Here is a 22,580-nt window from a genome sequence, read left to right on the forward strand (position 1 = left end):
TTGTCAGTGTGTGGTCTGAGTGGTCCAGCTCCCCCTCCCCAACCCTCCTCTTCCTGAGCCACCTGCACACTTTCCGAAGAGCCGGGTGGCATTACGTGCGAAGGTGCCTCTTCCTTCCATCTACTCATTCAACAACTGTTTCTTGAGTGCCTATTTTATGTGGAGTTCTCCTCAGTACTGGGGATGGAGCAGTGAACGAAACAAGCGAGGACCCTGCCTAGGCAGCTTACCTTCTAGTGGGACTTACGAACTTCCTCTCACCTCACTTCCCCAACTTCTCTCACAGAACCACACGCCCAGCAGCCAAAGCTCCCTACTAGGTTTCCAGGACTTCTCATGGCAGAGGTTTGAAGAAGGCTTAGGGGAGTCAAGAGTGCCGCTTTCCAAGGCTGGGCCAGCACAGGGCCCTGGAGTATCCCCTCCAGGTGCGCGCAGGTCATGGCTGAAGCTACTCTCTCTCCTTTCCTCAGTGCAATCTCAGTCCAGGATTCAGAGCTGATTTACAGATTGGGAATGCAGTTAGAAGTCAAGCAGACAAACACAGATTTACGTCTGCTGGGGGTCTGGCAAATGTTCTAGCCTCTCAGAAATCTCCTTTGCTTGTCTGAAAAATGAGGGTAACAACATGTACACCATTGTATTGCTGCAAAGATGAGGTGATCAAATGCGTGCGGCAGGTCTGAGCACGATGTCTGGCAGGTGCAAGGCGCTTAGTAAATGATAGTTCTTTTCCTTTAGAAATGATGATTAAATGAAGATGCTTGTTTTCTCAAAAGATGAGTAAAATGATCTGGCTTGAACACTTGGTTCTGTACTGCAACCACAATCAATACAGCCCTTTGCAGCATACAAAACACTTTCACATGCATCTCATTTGCTCCTCATGTCACCTTTGGAGGAAGGCTGGGAACATATTTTCATGCCAGTTTTTAGATGAGGAAACTTGGACTTGGGGAGATTACATTTTGATAAGTCATGTAGGTGGTAAATGTCAAAGCCAGAAGTAGAACTCAGATGTTTAAAATTCTGTTACTCTGCCAAGCACGGTGTCTCATGCCTGTAATCCAGCACTTTGGGAGGCTGAGGTGGGCAGATTGCTTGAGGCCAGGAGTTCAAGACCAGCCTGGCCAACAAAGCGAAACCCTGTCTCTACTAAAAATACAAAAATTAGCCTGCGTGGTGGTGCACACCAGTAGTCCCAGCTTCTTGGGAGGCTGAGGCATGAGAATCACTTTAACCTGGGAGGCAGAGGTTGCAGTGAGCCAAGATCACACCACTGCACTCCAGCCTGGGCAACACAACAAGACCCTGTCCCCAAAAAGAGAATAAATAAAATAAATTATGTTACTAACACTAGCCTCACTAATAGTGTCTAATACTTGTACAGTAGTGCCCTCCTTATCTGCAGTTTTGCTTTCTAGGGTTTCAGTGACCTGTGTTCACCCATGGTCCAAAAATATTAAAAGGAAAATTCCAGAAACAATTCAGTTTTAGATTGCACACCATTCTGAGTAGCATGATGAAATCTCACAGCATCCCACTCCATCCTGCCTGGAATGTGAATCATCCCTTTGTCCAGCATATCCATGGTGTATTTGCTACCCACCCATTAGTCACCTTAGCTGTCTCAGTTACCAGATCAAAAAAACAGCATATCTAGGGTTTGGCAGTATCCATGGTTTCTGGATTCCACTGGGGGCCTTGGAATGTATCTGCCATGGATGAGGGGAGACTACTGTCTAGCACGTTATAGTTTAAGAAGTGTTTTACATCTGTGATTTCATTACTCTCACAAGAGCTTATGAACTAAACAATATAAGATCCCTTCTTATAGTTAAGGAAACTGAAGTCAAAGTAGTTGGATGGTTTTCCTGAGATCACACAGCTGGGAAATAATTAGTACCAATGCTCAAATCCATGATTCCTTGAAGAAAGAGCTCTCTTGCTATCACTGGCCATCTTCCTAACTATCATAGCTGCTGCCCAAATCAACAAAACCATAGCCTGCAATGGTCAACCTCTCTTCCTATGACCCATATCTAAATTATTCCTGGGCTAGGCTATACCAGCTAACTAAATATAAAGTTTGTTTGCTTTGAGCTAAAATCACATTAACTCGGGCAGTATGGGAACATGGTTATCTTGTGCTGATCAAATAAATGTTCAGATTGGCAGATATCTACGTCTTTGATTTTTTTTAATAGGAAAACCAATTAGTTTAATAAATGCCTTTTGGTATATAGACTCTTTCAAATCATTGGGAAATCATGATAAGAAAGTATTCTTAGGGCGGAAGAGCTGGAAACATTAATGGGAAAAGAACATAAGTTATTTATTCTCATGTTCTCTTTGGGCACAGTAAGTATTTTCTTTCTTCTTGTACTTTGAATTCTTTGTAGAGTGAAACAGGGTCCAAGGAAAAGGGAGTACTGAAGCAATTTTGGTTCACAAATATAGATATACAGATAAGAAAAAAGTAGATAAATCTCTAGGTTTGAGTGTTCTTAACCTTTTTGTTTTAGCCTAGCTCATAGTTGAGAATCAGTGCTTCAATGTTAAATTCATAAGGAAGAGTAGAAACCATTTGGGTATGTGTGTTGCTAACCTTTCCATAGACTGCATTTGGTTGTCCCATGGGTCAGGGTGGGTCAGAGGGGCTGAGGTTGTCCCCGTCCATGTCCTTTATTCCCCCTGAAGGATTTGGAGTCTTCTTAGGAGCTGCTGGTGGGCACGGCCTCCCCAGGAATGCCCTTCATAAGCCCATGGCTAATATGGCTGTCTTCAATCTATATAGGCTCCCGTGGAACAGTCCCACCCTGGGCTTGCTGAGTACAAAAGAGAGTAAAATGTTTTGCCCTTTGGAGGAAAAGCCAAATCCTCATTTAAGGTAGAAACCAAAAAAAAAACAACAGAAAACCCTAAGATTATGCATGAAGCATTCTTGTTGGGTAGGACATTCTGTACTTTCACAGGCCCCAGGTTTGGGCTGGCAAGAGTAGCATTCCCAGGCTGTGGAGCTGGGGGTCCAGACAGCCTGTTCCTCTAAGACCCAACATTGTTGCAAATAAGATCATCTGTTTCTCTTGGTGTTTGCCCAAGCTTTTGGCTTAAAATCTTTTCCATTCACAGAATAATGATTTATCAGAAGCTGAGGAAAATGTTCAAGAGAAGGCAGGGCCCTTTGATGTGTTGTTTTGTGCTGCCTGGGGCAAATTTTTGAACAAATGTCAATGGACTAAACTGTGATTGATCTTGTCTTTAAAAACAAACAAAAAAATCTGGTGCTGGTAAATATGGGGAGAGGGCAGGGGATGATGAAGAGGACAAGAGATGAGGAAGCAGGTGCTTTCCGTTGGAGGGAGGGGATGCGTACTGGGTTGTGTGTTGGGGCACCCATAGCTAGGGTTGTTGTTTCAGAACAACCAGGAGGTAAAAGAATCCTCCTGTGATCGGGTAGGTTAGGATTTACGGGGCTGATTGGGCTGTATGCCTGGGTTTGAGGTGAGCAGGTGGCCTGCAGCACTTCCCCCTGCATCCAAAATGGTAGAAAGGCTAGGATTTAATATGGGCCTGCAATGGAAGACCCCTCTGAGAGGGTAGATGGCTCCCTGCAGAAGCAATCTATGGTCAATGGGACATGGCTCCCTGGTTCTGACAGAACTAGCCATTTGGAGAAGGCTCCAGTGGCTGAAGACTGGTAGCAGAGAGGTCTTACCCCAGAAAAGGATGGGGGAGCCTAGGTGGACCCTAGCCCAGCGACAAGAGTAGGCTTACCCATGGGGTACGAAGGAGGTACTAAATTCAGTCTTTCCCACTCCAGCCATAGCATCAGCTCGGCCTCCAGAGTTCTGCTCATTCCCTGAGGAGACAAGCCTGACAGCCGAGTGCCCTTTGGGAGCCCTTGCAGGGTGATGCAATGGGCTTGGGTAGAGCAGGGCTTTCTGGATTTCAATGTCCAGATGCAGGCAGCAGAGAGTGGGCTGTGAGGCGTTCTCAGTAGGGCAACCATGTCATGTGTCATCTAAACCAGGAGACTTCTGAGAGTGAAGGGGGCACTGTTAACAATCAGGCTGGGGGTAAAAAGCGGTAAATCAGAACTACCCTCCACCTCCAACAAACTAGGCTGTATGGTCACGCTAGTCATCAGGCTATAGTTAATGCTTATTTGAAGTTAATAAAATATTGTTTACTAGGATCTGTGATGGTGAGTGAATTGCAGACTTGATTTGCCATCAAATCCCTAGGCAGCTCATTTGAGCCCTGAGAGTCCATGTGAGGTGAACCCGGTCACCTTCTTGTAGGAGAGAGGCTCCCTGGGTGCAGAGAGACCCCAGCTGGTCTCCATAAGGCAGCACACTGAAAGCATCAGCAGACCTGGCTGTGGCCTTGGGCAAACCATTAAACTGCTCTGAGCCCAAGGCCACTTTGCAATGGAGATCATCCCTGCCCTGCCTATGTCACCGGGATTCTTTTTGCTTTGATGTTTCATGAAGATCTTTTGGGATGTAATTCCAGCCCCTTCTGACGAAGCCTTGGCTCCCTAGGTGGAGTGAGGTTCTCTCCACTGTGCCTGAACAAAACTCTGTGACAGCATTTGTCACGGTGCGGAGTAATTTACTACCACTCCTGCCTGTAGGCTGACAGCTTTTTGTGGGCAGGGACACATCCTCAGCGCCAGCTCAAAGCCAGCCCTATGCCCTCAGGGATCTTAGTGGGACTGAAGCCCTTGGTGGCCCCCAGAGCTCACCCTGCTTTCTTGGCCATTGCAGGTGGATGGTCAAACCGGAGAGAATGACATGAACAAACGGAGGCGGAAGGGCTTCAATAACCTGGACGAGGTTTGTGTACACAGTGTGGGTTTAAACAGAGGCTCGTTTCCTGACAACCAGTGGCCACAGGCAGCCTCACTGTGATAGCAGCCTGGCCCTGTTCCTTCCCTCTCTCATGAACCACTGGGTTCCAAGCTTGGCGTGATGGAAAAACAGTTGGGGTTTTGGATCTCGCTTCACTGCTTACTAGCTGTGTAACCTTGAGAAACACAACCTCCCAGGATGTGGTTCATGTCTGTAACGTGCAATGATACACTTGAAATACATGAAACTTCGCAGGACTTTTAAAGATGAATAAGATGAACATGGTATCTGACACATGTTAATCAATATACAACCACTGTTAACAGTAAATAGTAAAGAGGCATCAGCACTCCCACTTTTCTCCCAATCATCGTTTGTATCCATTTGTGTTTCCCTTGCTTTTAGCCTTTAAGGCATATGTCCTGGTGCCCACAAGTGCCACCTTCTGGTGAAAGAAGAAAATTACAGGTTACTTTGTCAAAGGAGAGCCTGAATCTCTTGCCTGCTTCTGAAAAATTGATCAAGGGGAAAGAGTGTCAGTTCTTGCTTCCCTGGGCAGCTTTTAAAAGAGACCTGAGATATACACGTCATTCAAAAAAAGCCATTCCAACTCCACAAGCATGCATATTGTCAGCGAAGTGTGGGATGCCAGCTTTTGCCAGCCTACTGGCTGACCTCAAAATGATGACTTAGAGGCATGAGGGACGGTCTGTATAATACATTGATATCTGATTGATAGGAAGTAGAAGGGACTTTTTCTACTGTTTATGGTCGAAGAGTTTTTATTGCTGTATAGTTGCATGACATGGTTGTTCGTGTCTGACTTGCTGCCCCTCACAACAGTGAGCTTTATAATAAATAGAGTCATGAGGTTCACCTTGGGGAAAGCAGCAGCCAGCCATTCAACCCATTATCTGTGATGGTCAAAGGGAAGCGCTGACAAAGAAAAACGAGTTCAGTTCACATCTTAAAATATGAACAAACCCATTCTACCCAATGAGTTCAAAACACCCTGGGTGAACATTTTCCTAGAGCTTCTTGAAGGTGCACTTCAGGAAGCACTGTTTCTTCTCCACCACTTGGCTGTGGTGTAAGCAAGAAGCCAGCAAATAGAGACACAGAGAGGAAGCGGAGACTGCACAAGGCTACAGACACATTCCATTTCCCAGATTACGGGTGTCAGCTCTCTAGCTTCAGGGCCTGGGATTTGCTCCTGCCTGTTCCCAAGAAGCTTCCCTTGGGTACACTTTGTCTCAGGTGGAAGTCTTTTCCTACCTTTCACCCATGGCTTATTTAAGGGTATGTGAGTGTTGTTTCTGTTATTGGCAACCTAGGAGTTGGAGTGGGAAGAAATCTGGTTTGTGTCTACCCTTTCTGAGACAGCCCTGGACAGTCTCCTGGGGCAATGGTTTTGCTTAAAGTCAGTTTTAACAAAGCAATATTCTTTCTAAATTCTTGCTACTCAAAATGTAATCCAAGATCCAGGAGGAGCAGCAGCAGCTGGGTGCTTGTTAGAAGTATACAGGCTTTCAGGGCCCACCGCAGACCTATAGAAAGCAAATCTGCTTTTGAGGATTGATTTCCTGGTGATTCGTGGGCCCGTTAATGTCTGAAAGTGCTGGCCTGTATGGCCCACTGTCCTGGCTAACTTTGGTCTTGTACAAATAGTGATCACCCAAGTAAGCACAGCCTCTTCTCACTCAAGCCTGTGCTGTTGTGCACAGTTACACTTCACTTTGAAGGAGGGTATGCCTCTTCGGTTTGTGTTCGTCCAACACTCAGAGTGGCTCTACATACAAGGTTCCCCATAGGGCTGCCACACCTAGGGATCTTTTTTAAAAAAAAATTAACTATAGCTTGCCTTTTCCAGTGATTTTCTTCTAAATGAACACATCTTTGTTGTCGTGAGAATGTCTCTTCCTGTGAGGGACATTCCTGGTGTCCTTGGGAAAACTTACTGCCCACTTGCTGTGGCAGCACCATTTATACTCCTGAGGCCTGTGGGAGGAGATCCCGTAGTAAGGGGGAACAGACGTTCTTAGTAAACACTGGTCATTTTCAATTTTTTACTGTTAGCAGATGAGCTAGAGAAATCTTATATGGAACTCCGTTTTATAAAATAGCATAACCGAATGATCAAGGTCTACATCACCACTTATAAGTCACGTTGATATCATGCAGCCCGCTGTACTGGAATGAGAAGAGCATTTCACCTCGGTGGTGTCCTTCCCCAAAGTCTAATCATGAGAGAACATCAGACCAACCCAGACTGAGGGGCTTTCTATTAAACAGCTGCTCAGTACCCTACAAAAAGTGTCATTCTGTAACAGAAACTGTTACAGTTTGTAGGAAACCAAGGAGACAGGGTGATGAAATGCAGTGTGGGATCCTGGATTGAATCCTGGGACAGAAAAAAGATATTAGTGGAAAAACTGATGCAATCCGAATAAAGTGTATAATTTAGTTAATAGTATTGTGCCAGTGTTAATTTCTCAATCTTGATGACAGGAGCAATTATTCCAGATTTAACACTGTGGGCAGCTGGGTGAAGGGTATGCAGGGACAGTCTGTGCTATCTTTGCAACTTTTGTGTAAATCTAAAATTGTTTCTAAATTAAAAATTTTCTTTAAAAAGATAGCAAAAATAGAGCAGGGCTGGTTAAAGCTGGGGGTGGGTACAGAGGAGAAAGGAGAAAGATCTCCAGAGCCCAGGCCTTGCCTGAGTGACCCCCACCCGTGCTTCCTTCATTGGCCCCCAACCCCTGCTCTTCTCCTCTTCTCAGCCAGATGATGTATTTTTGAAAAGCATTTTGTTCAACACTTCATGATTATATTTGGTTTTTGCAGTAATCATGTGAAGTAGATTACTGTTCTCATTTTATACATGAAAAAATGTCAGAGAAGTAAAGTAAATCGCCAACATCACAGGGATAAGAAATGAGAGTCGGGATTCAAACCCCAACCACCTGGCTCCCAAGCCTAGCTGTGCCCATCCTTTGGAAAGACGCATCCCTCCTGTGAGCATTGCCTCTGCGGGGGTGGCCCTGCTGCCTCTGCCTCCCTTCCTCAGACCATGGAGGGAGCCCTTCTGCGGGAAGCTAGTCCCACGTCCTGAGTCCCCAAGTCTGCTTTCTGATATCCAGATTCCAGGATCCAACCATCAGTGTCCCGTTTCAACCTTTGCAGCCTTCAAACTTTTCCAGCCGTAGCTTGGGCTCCAATCAAGAGTGTGGGAGCAGTAAGGAAGGTGGAAATCAGAACAAAGTCAAGTCCATGGCGAATCAGCTGCTGGCCAAGTTTGAGGAGAGCACTCGGAACCCCTCACTCATGAAGCAGGTGAGTCATGTCAAATACTCACTGGATCTAACTTCCTGGTGACTTTTCAGCAGGAATGTTCTGGCTGCTGATAGACTTCAGATATGCCAGCCAGGCCTGGTCCCAAGGAGACTTGAGCTCCTTCTAGATCAGGAGTCAACAGACTTTTCTATAAGAGGCCAGATAGCTGTTTTTTAGGGCTTTGGAAGCCATACTGTCTCTGTTACAACTCTGCCATTGTAGTATGAAAGCAGCAGTAGACAATACCTAAACAAATGAGTCTGGCTGTGTTCCAATAAAACTTTATTTACAAAAAACAGGAGCAGGCCAGATATGGCCCATGGGCCTAGTTTGCTGGTGGTGGTTCTGCATTAAATAAATCCATTCCCTAATTTGGTTTTGCTTTCCAACCATGACTTGGTTTGCAGCCAGTTTTGAGGTGATACAGTTTGAAGGAGCTTTGAGAGGCTGGCTGGCTGGGAAAGTACAAAGTCCATAGTGAGAAGATCCATCCAAACCAGAGGAACTGAGTCCGAGCTCACAGTATTGAAGGCCAACCTCCCAGGTGTTTCCTGGCCCTCCCCTCTCTCCCTGCACCAGGGTCAGCCTGGCGGGGCTGTTTTGTCTGATGGGGGTTAGTGTGAGGCTGGAGGAGGCAGAATGCTGCGTCAGGCTGTAGGCTTCCTCCTGACTCCGGCTCCGAGGTCTGTGCCTCGTGGTTCCGTTTGCTCCCCTGAACTTCCTTTAGGGTGCTGTTGTCACATTACAGAAGCTTGGGAAAAGAGGTTGGGTTTTTCTATGGTGAACACCTGTCACATGACAGAATGAGACTCCTTTTGGGAGGACAGACTCATAGTTAATTAGCTTTTGAGGCAACCATAGATGTCTCCTTAGTCTTGATGTGGACTGTGTCCCTCCTGGGAGAATTGACCTTCTCCAGGAAGTGAAGGGATTTTATTATAAGGGGGCCATTTCCTTGAGACTTGTAACTCTCCACAAATTTTCTTGATTGCCCATTCTGGAGGCTTGGCCCCTCACAGTCCCCAAGTGCTGATGAGGGCTCAATTCCATCAGAAGCACTGGAGCGTCCCTGTCCTTGAGTGGGCAGGAAGCTTTTCTGTTTCCAGGTAGACTCCTGGGCCAGCCACCCTGGCCTAGCCACCCTGGCCTGGCATGGGTTCTGGCAGTGCCTGCTTAAGGCCCTGTGTCTGAGCCAAAAGCAAAGCCACCCTGGGATTCACACATTGTCCATAAGAAGGGGACTCCAGGACTTGCTGTTCACATGGACAGGGAGCCAGGGCTCAAGTTTCCCAGCTGGGCCCGGCTTGCAGGTGCTCAGCCCAGTGCTTCCTCTGCACTTGGAAACTTCGTCTCCCTGCTCCTCTTCTCTTCTCCCTCCAAGCCTCTCAATCTGACTCACCTTTTCCTTCATGTCTCCTGTGGCTGCTTTTTTTGGACTCGCCTTTCTTCTCCCAGGAATGCCGTGTCTCAGGGATAGGTAAGCCGGTCCTGTGCTCTTCCTCCGGCCCTCCTGCTCACTCTTGCTGCCCCAAGCCGGAGGAGGCCACACCCAGCCCATCACCTCCTCTGAAAAGGCAGGTAGGGCTCCTTCCAGTGGATGCTGTTTTGGTGAAGCCAGAGGGGACTTTGATCCAGATGGGTGGGGTCAGTGGCTCTTCCCACACCCCAAGTAGGGCTGATTGTAGATTTTCTGGACACACCTTGATGTCACCACACTTATAGGTAAGAATAACCAAGTATGCAACATCACAAAATACATTTTATTGATCCCTTAGCCAGTCAGAGGTATCAATTGACCAAATACCATGCTCTCGATGGTGCTGCTAGGGCAAAATAAACTGTACCACAGGGTATTTTGTATGATGCCCTATAACACTAAGCATTATCTGCAGACCATTCAAATAGGCTGATTTCCATATCAATGAAAAAGTGATGTTGGAATGGGCCCAGGTGGCCACTTGGCTGGACCCATTGAAGGGGTAAGGCTGGGATGTGGCGAAGGCCTTCCCGGTGCCAGAGTAGCTGAGGACCTGCATAGCGGGTGGGAAGGCAGCTGGCAGTCACGGAGTGTGGCTTATGGCAGGTAGTGCTCCTGAGTTTGGAATCTGAACCGAATCACTGTTATTGACCATAAGCCACAAAGTTGTCTGGTCAGCATTAGGATTTGTGTGTTGCTCCCAGGTGGTGGAGGTTGAGTAAAGTCGGTGTGACTACAGTGCAGCAATTTTATGTCTGTCTGCCTCACCTGGGGAGCTTTTAAAAAACTACCAATGTCTCATGCCCAGTCCAGAGCAATCCAATCGAAATCTCTGGGGGTTGGCCCCAGGCTTGGGTGTTTTTTTTTTAAGTACCCTAAATGTCAGTATGCAGCTAGGATTGAGAACCAGCATTGTAGAGGTTTTGATTCAGGGGGTTGGGGGTGAGGCCCCAGACTGTGTATTGTGAATGAGGAGGCCAGACAATTTTGATGCAGGTGGTGGAGAGTCAACACCTGGGGCTAGTTTGGAATCTTACTTAGGGTTGCACCTGGTGCGCCCTTTGTCTCTGGTCTTCACGGGGGATCCCTCATGGTGAGGGTGTATGAAAGGGCCGCAGTAGGGAAGGAAGCTTAATTTTCCCTCTTTCCCAGTTCCCCTCTGTGGTCGTGACGGGGCACGTGCTCAGAGAGCTCAAGCAAGTGTCTGCTGGCAGCGAGTGCCTGAGCAGGCCCTGGAGAGCCAGAGCCAAGTCTGACCTACAGCTGGGTGGGACAGAAAATTTCGCTACCCTGCCTTCTACCCGCCCGAGGGCGCAGGCTCTTTCCGGGGTGCTGTGGCGGCTGCAGCAAGTGGAGGAAAAGATTCTCCAGGTGAAAGACTCACTTTTTGCCCGTCTCCGTCCGTGTCTGGGTGACTTCCTTTCTTCCCCTCCCTCCTCCTACCCAGGTGGGTTCCTCCTCCCTCTGCCCACCCCCTGTCTCTCATCCTGCTGTGTGTGGTGAGCAGGCAAGGCCCCCGGCTGCCTCCCTCACCCACTTCTTGGAAGCCAACTGTCTCAGTCTCTGTCACTATCTCTCTTTTCTTTCTCACCTTCACTGCAGAAGAGGGCTCAGAACTTGGCCAACAGGGAATTTCACACAAAGAACATTAAGGAGAAGGCGGCTCACCTTGCCTCCATGTTTGGACACGGGGATTTCCCGCAGGTAAACATGGGGCTTTCAGAGCCCCCAGGAACCTGATGCTGGACATCCAGCCAGCTGACCTTGAATCAGGCTCTGAGCTCAATTTTCTCCTCCTTCCTCCTTTTATAGCATGAAGAGCTGTTTATTTTTCAAGCCACCAAATAATACAAGCTGGCATCTAGAAAAGACCCAAATGCGAAGATTCAAAATAAATAAATACATCATGAGAAAGGAAAAACTAAGACAGGAAAGTAAACACAGATCGAGAAAGGCATTACTATAAGAAGCACAAGCCGGTAGACCCTAGATATTTTCCAAGCAGGCTCTGAGCTTCCTAAGGGTCAACACAAAGAGGAAACAGTCATCAGTTGCAGAATCACAGTGCCTTTACCCAGTTGCTTGTGATGTTTTTGAGTGGGAGAGAAATCTCCCTGTGGCCCTGATCAGGAAGATACTGAATGATGAGGCCAACCACATGCTGTAACTGGGGCTCTGCTTCCCCATGGGATAAAGTCAAGCCAACAAGAATGGCTTTGCCTTAGAATTAGGAAGTACAGCCTCCTCCAAGCCAGGTACTTATTTGGAAATTTGCTGAAAAGAAGAGCATGTGCTCAAGAGGAAATGAAAGAGTTGATAATGAGATCCTACAGGTGGGTGTATGTGTAAAGTCCTCCCTCCCTCACAGCACACCTGTCCCTAGAACTTGCCTCTCCACTGTTTTCACTTAGTCTCCTCTTCTGCTACTTGGTGGAGTCACTGGCGTGGGAAGGATGCTTTACACTTCGTTCATTTTTAGGATTCCTCATGCCTGCCAGGAGGCTAGCACAGTTGCTTGCTGCAGCTATAGAGGCCCCTGCTGTGGCCACCTGCCCTAAACCAGCCCAGGGTTCTCCTCTCCTAAGCTCGCAGCTGCTACTTCATACCAAGCTCCAGGGTGAGGGCTTTGGTAATTGGCATCGGTGTCTGAGGCGGATGTAGGCAGGAACAGATTGAATCTGCATGAGCTATTTTGGTGTGACAAGGGAGCTGGAATAGTTGCAGCAGAATGCAGTGTAACCAGGAGCCAGATAATCCTTTCTGGCTCCAAAGACAGGGGTTTCTGTGTTGTCCTGAGACATGGGTCTCCTTTCTTTGCCTTCTTGAGTGCACAGGCATGGGACTGCATGATTGAGGCATGTATCACCATGTGTGACTCCTGGGATAATCCTTGTTTCTTCTATTTCTGTTCTGTGCAGAATAAACTACTCTCTAAAGGCCTGTCTCATACTCATCCTCCATCTCCTCCCTCTCGCCTTCCGTCTCCTGATCCAGCTGCTTCTTCCTCTCCATCAACTGTTGACTCTGCTTCTCCTGCCAGAAAGGTAGTTGTCCTGAACAATTTGCTTTCCCCATTCCCTGCATGTTCCCAGATGTTCTCATGCTCCACTTGACCTGCACAGACAAACATCTTGAGCCTGGCTTGGCTGGAATAAAAATTTGTAAGATATTTTACACCAGTGCTGGATTCGATTTTGTTTTTGTGTTAGAGCACACAACACGGCAGAACAGGCAGTGTACAAAAGCTTGCCAAACAGAGCTCATTCATTCAGCAAGCATTAATCAGGGCCCACCATATGCCACCCTTCGTGCCAGATGCTGAGAAAACAGAGAGGGCGGTGCAGTTCCCTTACTACAGTTGAGATAGGAAATAGCACATTAGCATAGAAATAAGTGACATTTTTATAATACGAAATATCACATCACATACTGCTGATATTTGCCTGTTTTGTCCTAATAAGATGGCAATTTCACACGATAAACTTAACGTAACCCTATTCATTCATTCTATAAGAGGTTTAAAGGGCAAGATTGTAGGAATGGAGAGGGGAGAAGATGGGGAGGTAATGCAGAGAAGGTAATATGGTAACTGAGTGAGTGTTGAAGGTTCCATGGGGGGATTTTGCTAGAGAGAAGTTTAGGGCAAGGGTGTTTTGGAGAGGGGCTAGCCTGTGCAAAGGCAGGCAGGCAGGGCTTACGTGACATGGAAAGATGGAATGTCTGGTGTGACTTGAACTTGGGGATAAAAGTATTTATGGGGGCATGGAGAGTGGAAGTGAGCACACTCTGTGTAAAGGAATTTCATTTTATCCTCTGGGTCATAGGAAGCCACTGCAGGATCTACTCTGTGTTCTAGAAGTACAGCTCAGATAGTAGTGCAGAGATCAGCCTGGAGGATGAGAAGAGTGGGGAGCTAACGTTGGTTAAGTAGTTAATGAAATGCACTGACAAACAATGATTAAGACTGGGTTTTGGGGTGCTTTTCGTGTTTTTCACTTGTCCTCCTGTTACCTCCTGTGCTGAGAACAATACCAGGCTGGGGTGGGAGAGGGTCTGTCTTCTGGGAAGGCTGGCCTCTGGAATGAATGAATCTAGAAATGGGCGTGAAGCCTACCTCGTGAGCTGTTCCTCGTGGAGTAGGTTTGGAGTCTTCCCCCACTCCACCCACCAACTGTGCTTCTCTGTTCACAGCCAGTGCGTCTGGCTCCCACCGAGGCTCTGTGTGTCATGCTGCACGTGCCGCTGCCGGAAGGAGTGCTGGTCTGTTTCTGTGCTGTTACACTGATGCACAAACCAGCTCCATGCTATTGCATTAGTGAAAAATTAGAAGCTGCCTCTTGGTGTGTAATTGGGGGTCCCACCCCTGTTGGCCTCCACCTCTGTGAGGAGAACGGTGTAGGTAGAGTCCCTAAGAAAGGAGCAAGGAATCTTACCAGCCCCATCCCATCTGAGGCCACCAGTGTTAATGGGAAGCACCCCAGAAAGGGCAGCAGCAGGTAACACAGAGAAACACTAACAGGATCTTCAATGCCACTGAAAATAGCCATGGTCAGCATATCAAGATCCCCAGCCACCTGCTCCAGGTCAGCCACAGGCCAGCTGTTTGACCTTAAGTCTCCTGACCTGTCTGGGCCTCCTCCTCCTCCTCAGTAAGAGTGGTTCTGGGTTCATGTTACAGTGAGCAACATGGGTGGAGACAGGCATTTTTGTCATCACCATCAGCAAGGTTGCAGGGTAGGCTTTTTGCCCAGTTAGGGAAAGGGACCTTCCCCAGGGTATACTCCCTACTACGGGAAAAGGTCATGGCACCCTTGGCAGGATGGTGGGAGGGGAGAAGGCACCTAGGCACAGACCAGGCAGTGGCTTGTGCCCATAGTTGGTCAGCCAGGCCCACACCTTGCTTCTCTCTGGCCCAGCCCACTCCAGCTGACTGGGCCCTTCAGGGTAGAGCCAGGCAAAGCCTTCTCTTGTCCCTGCTTTTCTCTCATCCCCAGAAAAGTCTGGCATGGTCACTGTTGGGGCCAAAACTGCTGCAAGAAAAGCTCCTACACCTCCCAAATACCCTGACTTGGTTTCCACCGGGCATTAGATCCTTCTAAGAGACGGCAGGGAGCAGCCTGCTGGAAACATGCAGAGCTGCTGGGTAAGACAGAGATGCTGTCAGCCACTAAGCGTGTCCCCATCACATCAGCATCACACCGGCTGAGGCCCTGCCTGCCGCTGTCTCTGGCTCTTCAGGCAGCCCTCCCCTGAGGACTCGGCTCCCTATCAGCCATTAGTTAATTTTGCTCCTCCAGAAGGGAGGCCATTGCTGATCTGGTCTGTGACATGGCTGCTGGCCATTTGCCATGCTGGTGAGCTCTTGCAAGAAGAAGAAGGCACAGCCTTTGCACAGCTGGGCAGGGGGGGCCCTTCACTGGGCTGGGAGCTACCCTTCAGTCCTCCTGGGTCAGAAGAGCACTGAGCATTGCAAAAGGAGCTTTCTCCACCAATGTCACTCCAAAAGCCAATGTGTGAACATTCATTCATTCAACAAATTTAATTTTTTTGTTTTTCTGGAGACAGGGTCTCTCTCTGTCACCCAGGCCAGAGTGCAGTGGTATGATCATAGCTCACTGCGTCCTCAAACTTTGGGACTCGAGTGATCCTCCTGCTTCAGCCTTCCACCCCTGAGTACCTGGGACTATAGACGTGAATCACCACCCTCAGTAAACAAATGTTTATTGAATGAAAATCCATTGTTAGGCATTTCAGGCTGTCAGGATATGCATTGATGAATAAGAGTTAAATCTCTGCCCTAATGAGGCTTACACCCTAGTAGCCTACAACAATCAATATATCAGTAAATTATATAATGTGTTAGAGGGCAAGATAATATTTCCTATGAAAAAATTAGAGCTGGTGGTGCGGACCTGGAATGCTGGGGAGGGAAGGGTGGCAATTTTAAATGGAGTGGTTGGGTGGGGGCTGGAGAGCTCTTCCTGTGATGGTGAGAACTGAGCAGGAGCAGAGTCACAGGTAAGAAGGCAAAGGCTCAGGGAGAAGACTGGAGCCCAGCATTCGGACTCCCAGGCCAGTGCTCTCCTGTGTCCTGCAGAAGCCATGCATGCATGGAGGCCTTGTCAGAGGCCCAGAGGCTGTGTGCATGTAAACCCTCACACTCAGGGACAGGGAGGGCTTTGGGGTGGCCAACCCCAGATCTGCTGTCCCCACCTCTACAGCTTTGTTCCTTGCTCCTCCCCAGTTGTGGTAGAACAATTGCCCCATTTTTGTTCTTTTAAAAAATTCTTTCTCCCTAGCCAGCGTTGGCCATTAGATGATGTAATTGGGCTATTTCGACAGCTTCCAACATCTTAATTATTGGCTGATGTTTCTTTCACAGTATGGCTGGGAATGATGGAGGACCTCTTAGAATGGACTCTTGGGCAAGTCACTTAGCCTCTCTGTGCCTCAGTTTCTCTGAATACCTACACTCGCAGGTTCATGCAGGTCACACTGTGAGGCCATTTTAGGCAGTTATGGATGGAGTGGTGAGTTTCTGGTTTCAAGCAGTCTTAGAAAGGATATTGCCAGCCTCACCCATTGCCTTGACTTCCCTCACTCCCCAAACTCTGCCCCACCATTGATTCAGCACTGGGCTTTGCACATGCAGAATTTGGCAGAATCACAACCTTCTCTAGGGAGAGAACTGGCTGTTCCTTAAAGTAGGTGATGATTTGGTGATAAACAGATTTATTCTATCCTGGTGCAGCTTAGGGAGTTTCTCTCCTAGAGTCTGGGGCCTTAATACTTCTTCCAAACAGATTTTGGGCTGCTCTTTTTGCTCAATGGACCCAAGTTCACCTGAATTCAGGGGAGCAAGAGGAAGAAAAATGCACTTGGAAACTGATGCTTAGTCCTTGACAACTTCCTGGCAGGCAGCATGTCTCTGTTCCTGCCCTATGGTCTTCCACACTGATTCCGAGGATCCGTGAATAATAATCTCCTCATGGGAACAGACTTAGCCAAACTTACTATGAGGAGCAATTGTTACTCACAGGGATGCAAACTTGAGTTGCTGACTCCAAGACAGGGAGCCAGGGCTCTGCCTTCAGACTCCACTTGCCTGCCCTCTCAGATTGATATTCCACTTTAAAATTCAGAGTGGTGCTGTGGGTTTCTTGGCCTGAATGGTCACAGGGAGTCTTGAGGGCTCTCACGGGGGGCTCAGATCCTTGGCAGAGTCTGTCTTTCCAGCCTGTGGACTGTGAGACCTATGCCCAGTTTTATGTCCCCAGCACCATTTCCTCATCTATCCCACCAAACCAGCCCTCTTCTGTGATCTCCGCTCCCTATCAGCCATAAGTTACTTTCACTCTTCCAGAAGGGAGGCCACTGTGCTGCTCTGGCCCATGGAATGGCTATTGGCTGCTGGCTGTTTGCCATGCTGTTGAGCTCTTGCAGGAACAAGAAGGCACTGAGCGTTTGCACAGCTGGGCAAGTGGGAGGGGTGGGGGCCTTCACTGGGCTGGGAATTGCCCCTCAGTCCTCCAGGGTCAGAAGAGCACTGAGCATTGCAAAAGGAGCTTTCTCTACCCTTGGGGTGTTTGTTTTAAAACTGGATTTGCAGGGTTTACTCTAGAGATTTGCATAGTAGAGAGAAACAGGGAAATGCTGGGAAGTTTTGTCTGGGGCATCCCGCCTTTGTTTGACCTGGTAGGAGGATAAATCTCAGGGACAGGTCTCAAGGCTGCCTCCAACCTCACTGTTCCTCCTTCTATCCTGGGACTAGAGCTAGGCAACCTTTTGGAGGTCTCCTGTGTGCATCCCAGCTTGGGGGATTTTAATTTGCAGAGTGCTGGTGTGGAAGAAGGATATGAGTTTCAAATCAGACTTCAGTTCAGAGCACCAATTACTCACTGTGTGGCCTTGGACAAGTTTGTGAACCTCTCTGAGCATTAGTTTCTTAACCTATAAAGTGGAGAGGACAGCAACTACTCTTGAGGGTAACTGGAATACTGCAATGTCCTAACCTATGCAAAATGCCTGAAGTATCCTGTAAAGCTTCTCTTTCCCCAGTGGAAGAGAATTCGGAAAGAAAGCTTATTTACCTAAAATGCATGTTGATCCCTCTCTTTCTAAAGGAAAAGAAGTCACCTTCAGGGTTCCATTTTCATCCCAGCCATTTGAGAACAGTGCATCCTCAGGTGAGTTAGAGCCTCCCTGAACTTCAGCTGCCTCACCTGCAAAGGGGGATTATCAGACCCACCTGCAGGGCTCTGGGAGTTAAGCGCATATGATCAGCAGCAGTACAGTGCCTGGCACCAGGGGACGAAGGTGGGCAGACATGTGCTTGTACTGGGAGCTCACAGCCCCTAAGGCCTGCCTGCGTCTCAGCTCTGAACTTGTAATTTCCAGACACCCTTGAACACAGTGATTTCAGTTCTTTGCCTGCCCTCCTACCCCCAGCCCTGGGCATATGGCCGAGGAATCAGATCCAACAGGCTGTCCTCTGATGTCTTCTCATACAGGGACTCCTCAGTGAGGATGTCCTTGCCCAAGTGGATCCAACAGACCACCTCTAGCCCTACCTGTCAAAAGCCCCCCTTCCTGTGAGCCCTCTCTTCTGAGGCCCTGCACATTCTGCTCTCACTGCTGCCTTACCCACGTGGGCTTGCTCGATGCTCCTGGCAGGCTGTGTGGCCACAGGTGGCCAAACTTAGCAGAGAAGTGTAGCCCGGACACCTGGTAATCTTGGCTCAGTTCCAGGCACAGGGAGGAACGTTTCCATTGTTCTCACACAAACAGGGCCTGGAGCCTACTTTTTCCTGCATTCACAGTTTCTGCCTTGTGCCAGGAATGTCGAGGTGAATAAGACAGGTCACTCAGGGAGTGCAAACTGAGGAAGAGATGGGCCAGCTCGGTGCAGTGTGAGGAATGCTCTGATATCTAGGCGGGGACCATCATTCTGCGTGGGGTCACAGGATCACTTGGAAAATGCCTCTTTGTAGAGGTCTAGCCATCGTCTGCAGCCTCTGACATGGGTGCATGTGACAACAGCTGCGTCGCCGTGTTTCTATCTAGATTGGCTCTGGGGAGAGGAGGCAGGGAGCTCGTCCTGTGTGGGCCATGCCACTCTTGTGCAGAGGAAAGTGATTTAAGACAAGAGAGAAGTCCCAGAACATGGAAATGCAAAGCTGCACAAACGGCCGTGCTTTGTTTTAATTTTTGTGGGTACGTAGTAGGTGTATATATGCATGGGGTACATGAGATGTTTGAATACAGGCATGCAATGTGAGATAAGCACATCACAGAGAATGGGGTATCCATTCCCTCAAGCATTTATCCCAATGGCCGTGCTTTGGACTCACTATCTGCCGCGTGCCTCCTGCATGGCCCAGGTTCTTTCAGGAGTCTTTTCCTCAGCCCTGCAAGGTTGGTGGAAGTCTCTCCATTTTACAGATGAAGAAGTTGAGGCTCACAGAAGGGAAATGGCGTATGTGAGGTTAACCTCGTGTAATGCAAGATGATTGCCCTCCTGAAATGTTCTAATTAATTTGCTGAAAAATAATTAGAATTCAAAAGGCAGGAAAAGGTAATGAAAAACACCTAAATTCTTGAAAATTACAAGAATATTGAGAGATATTTAAAGGGTTGCAAAAGCAGTCCCATGGGACTTTGAAATTACTAGTTCTTAAAAAACTAGAGGCTGGAACATGATCATCTTTGACCAGATCATCAGATTGCCCAACTTTGCATTTAGATGAATTGTTCCCAGCCTAATTATAAGCTCTTCTCTTGACCAGCCTCCCCAGGAGTGTGGTGTCTTGCCATCAATGCCTGCTTCTGTTTGGTAGGAACCACTGGACTGGCTCTAACCCTGAGGTCCACACCAGGGTGACTTATCTAGGATTTCTCCATGAGTTGAGCATTTATTTCTCAGGATCGTGAGAACCTGAGCAGTGCTACTCAAAGTGTGGGCCACAGGCAGGGACTGGGCTGTAATCCCATGATTATAGCAAGTGAGAGAGAGTAAGTGTTGGAAACTTGTAGAATCATTTGATATTGCCACACATTCAAGTGTGTGATCATATTTCTAGTTTATTTTCATTGTATCTGGAAATAACAGGCCATAGTGGATTAAATGTTTAAAAAGAAAAAACCTGTCATTAGCCACAGATAGTTTGAGGAGCAATGAGCTAACAGAAGCCAGCTAGTTAGTTATATCCTCACTCTGAGAGCCGGTAAGGCCGTCCTGCTGTCAAGAAATAGAAGATAACCCTTGATGCCCAGGGCAACATTCACCTTCACATTGGCCTTTGGGGTTGGCTTCAAAGGCTCTCCCCTCATCCCAGGAGACAAGTTCTCCATCACCTTATTTCCCTGTGGCCTCTCAAAGAAGTGCTGGTCTACCTCTTGGTGATTCTGGAATGCATTTCATCAGGTTGGGAAGGGCAGGTAGGAGACCCAGTACTGATTTCCTTAAGGGTGCTTCCATTTCACTTTAAAAAAAAAAAAAAAAAAAGGAATGTCACCGTCTCGGGGTGGATGTGTGGGTGCCACGGGGAGAAAGGGGGCTTTTGGACCTAATGAAAGGTGGGACCAGGTGTGGTCTGCATCCTGGATCCCCTGCGCAGATGACCCAGACTGTGCCCTGTGCTGCAGGACAATGGAGCAGCTCTGCAGCTGCTCAGTTTTGGCAGCACCTCCCAGCAACCTCGCAGCCCTCTGCATGCTTCAGTAATGCCTCCCCAAGTCACGGTTGCTCAGAAGCTCAGTGCACAAAGTGCTTATTAGCTAAGTAGTTAATAAGGTCTCATTAGGGATTTGTATTAAAAGCTCCAAAAAGTATAGTCTCTGCTTACTCAGGGGAGGCAGTAATTGTGCATGGGTATCTTGGCATCACTGTGGTGCCTTTCTGGGAGAATACTGTGGAGCCAGTTCACACACTGTGCCAGTGGAGGCAGTCACACAAGGGGCTGGGCAGGCAGTGCTGAGAATATAACTGACCTCCCTGCCTTTCCTCCTACAAAGCCCAGGAAGTCCTTTGTATCCTATAGCCCCTATCTGAGGGGCCAAGCTGGGGGCCCCAGCAGGGGATGGAACATCAGGCAAACAATGGCTTATTGTCCTGAGCTGATACACCTGAACCTTTCTTGGAAGCAGGGGCTAAATTTCTTGGCATTTGTGGCCTCCTGGAAATGGCAGACAGTATGCTTAGAAGCAGAATCCTAATCCCTCCCAGGTTGGGCCAGAGTAGAGGCCAGGGTGGAAGGGGGAGCCAGGCCTGACAGCTGCTCCCAAGAAGTGGCAGGCTTGGTAAACTCTGATGAGGTCCCATCTGTCTAAGTTCAAGGGATCAGACACCCCCAGCAAGCCTGCATCCATGTCCTCTGCAGGCCCCAAAGCCACACACATGGTCTGGAATGACCATTCCAAAGTTGCTGTAATGTTGGGCTTCCTAATGAGAAAGGGAGCAAGGAGCTCCTGGGCTTTGTTTGCACCAGTCTGCCAGGCACTCCTTTCCCTGCTCAGCCCTATTTAGTGCCTGTGCTTTTGCTGGAAGCCAGTGAGTTAGCCTTAGGCCCTGAGGATGGGCACTGCTACCAGGAATAGGGGAGCTGTGGTGAGCCCGTCATCTGCTTTGCAGTTCCCTGGACTCCCTGCTTTATATTTGAGGCTTTCTCTTATCAGTTTAGATGTGGCCTCCCAAGGGCAGTCTTGGGTTTTGATGGAAGTCATCATTTCACCCACACACAAGTTACTGTTATTTGGTGTGGTGATGGATATCAACCCCTGCCCAGAGGCCCTGCAGCCTCCATTGCTGCTCTCTCTGGCCACATCTCCCAGAGGCTGGGTTCAGAAGCTGGGGAGGACCTAGAGCTTCCCTCCCTCTACGATCTTGGGATCAGGAGCAGTGTTTCTAGAATCTCATGCTATGTGTATTTACCTCCCACAAGAAGAGACTGCAGCGATACCAGGGTGGGCTTCCAGAGCAGGCTTCCAGAGCCGGGGGTGAGGGGTGAAGGGGAGAGCAAGCTGGGGTTTGCAGAAGGGGGTATGTGTAATTGTGCCATGCTCTTTGGGCTGTCAGCTTCCACCCCTTCCCCAGCTCTTTGACACCTTGGTGGGGGTCCAGGCATTTGTAGGTACCCTCAGGAGCACAGGCACCCACAACCTGTCACTGGGCCATGCACCCCAGGGCCCAGGCAGAGCTGCCACCTCGCTGTCTCCAAGCTGACCTTGCCTGGCGCTAGCTCTGGAGCCTGCTGCAGTCCCCATCCTGTCCTACCTGCCCAGTGTGCGCCCATTCCACATACTGCTCTTGTTGGCAGGGTGGGCTGTGGTCCTGCTGGGAGGGACCTGGGAGCTTCAAGGCAGGCTAGGGCAGGCTGAATCTAGAGGAGGGAAGGGAGGGAGGAATCAAGGTATAAGAAAAAAACTGCTTCTCTCTACTCTCACACCACTCACCTCTGGTCACCAAATAAAGTGGGGATGTTTCTCCCCACCAACAAAATCTATAAATGGAAAGGTTTTCCCTGAGTTCTACGAGCGATCCTTGCAAATTAGTTAAACCCGAGGAGGGAAACACGGTTACTGGTTTATTATACAGGATCTTATCAAGGATAGGGAGGAACAGCCAGGTGAGGAGAGGCACAGGGCAGGGCATGTGGGAAAGGGTGGGCACCTCTCTGCCCTCTCTGAGGCACTGCCCTTCAGGGGCCTCTGCATGGTCCACCCTCCAGAAGCTCCAAACCCTAACCTTTTCGGTTTCTATGGAGGCTTCGTTATGAAGGGCATGATCTATTACATCACTGGCTGTTGGTGATTAACTCAACCTTCAGCCTCTCCGCCCTTGTAGGTCAGTGTGTGGGACTGAAAGTTCCAACCCTTTAATCACAGGGTTGGTTCCCCTGGCAACCAGCCCCATCCTG

The 22,580-nt window shown here is 48.6% G+C and overlaps 1 protein-coding gene across 20 annotated transcripts in view; it reads left to right on the plus strand.

Annotated features, from left to right (window-relative positions):
• The window catches only part of MICAL2 (microtubule associated monooxygenase, calponin and LIM domain containing 2), a 270,478-nt gene that overhangs the window by 140,061 nt on the left and 107,837 nt on the right, over positions 1-22,580 (plus strand). For 9 of the 20 annotated variants that reach the window (XR_008954575.2, XR_003029112.4, XR_008954576.2 and 6 more), the window contains 7 exons: positions 4,770-4,838; positions 8,040-8,189; positions 9,645-9,767; positions 10,819-11,037; positions 11,269-11,370; positions 12,585-12,710; positions 17,790-17,852. Coding sequence is in view for 14 of the 20 variants with exons in the window: in XM_014346717.4 (XP_014202203.2) it covers positions 4,770-4,838; positions 8,040-8,189; positions 9,645-9,767; positions 10,819-11,037; positions 11,269-11,370; positions 12,585-12,710; positions 17,790-17,852 (852 nt within the window). In the remaining 6 variants the exon portion in view is untranslated. The remainder of the gene's footprint in view (positions 1-4,769; positions 4,839-8,039; positions 8,190-9,644; positions 9,768-10,818; positions 11,038-11,268; positions 11,371-12,584; positions 12,711-17,789; positions 17,853-22,580) is intronic. The other 11 variants (XR_008954578.2, XR_008954577.2, XR_008954579.2 and 8 more) reach the window with 2 other exon arrangements.

Source organism: Pan paniscus, chromosome 9 (assembly GCF_029289425.2).
Source record: "Pan paniscus chromosome 9, NHGRI_mPanPan1-v2.0_pri, whole genome shotgun sequence".
NCBI classification, from domain to species: Eukaryota; Metazoa; Chordata; class Mammalia; order Primates; family Hominidae; genus Pan; species Pan paniscus.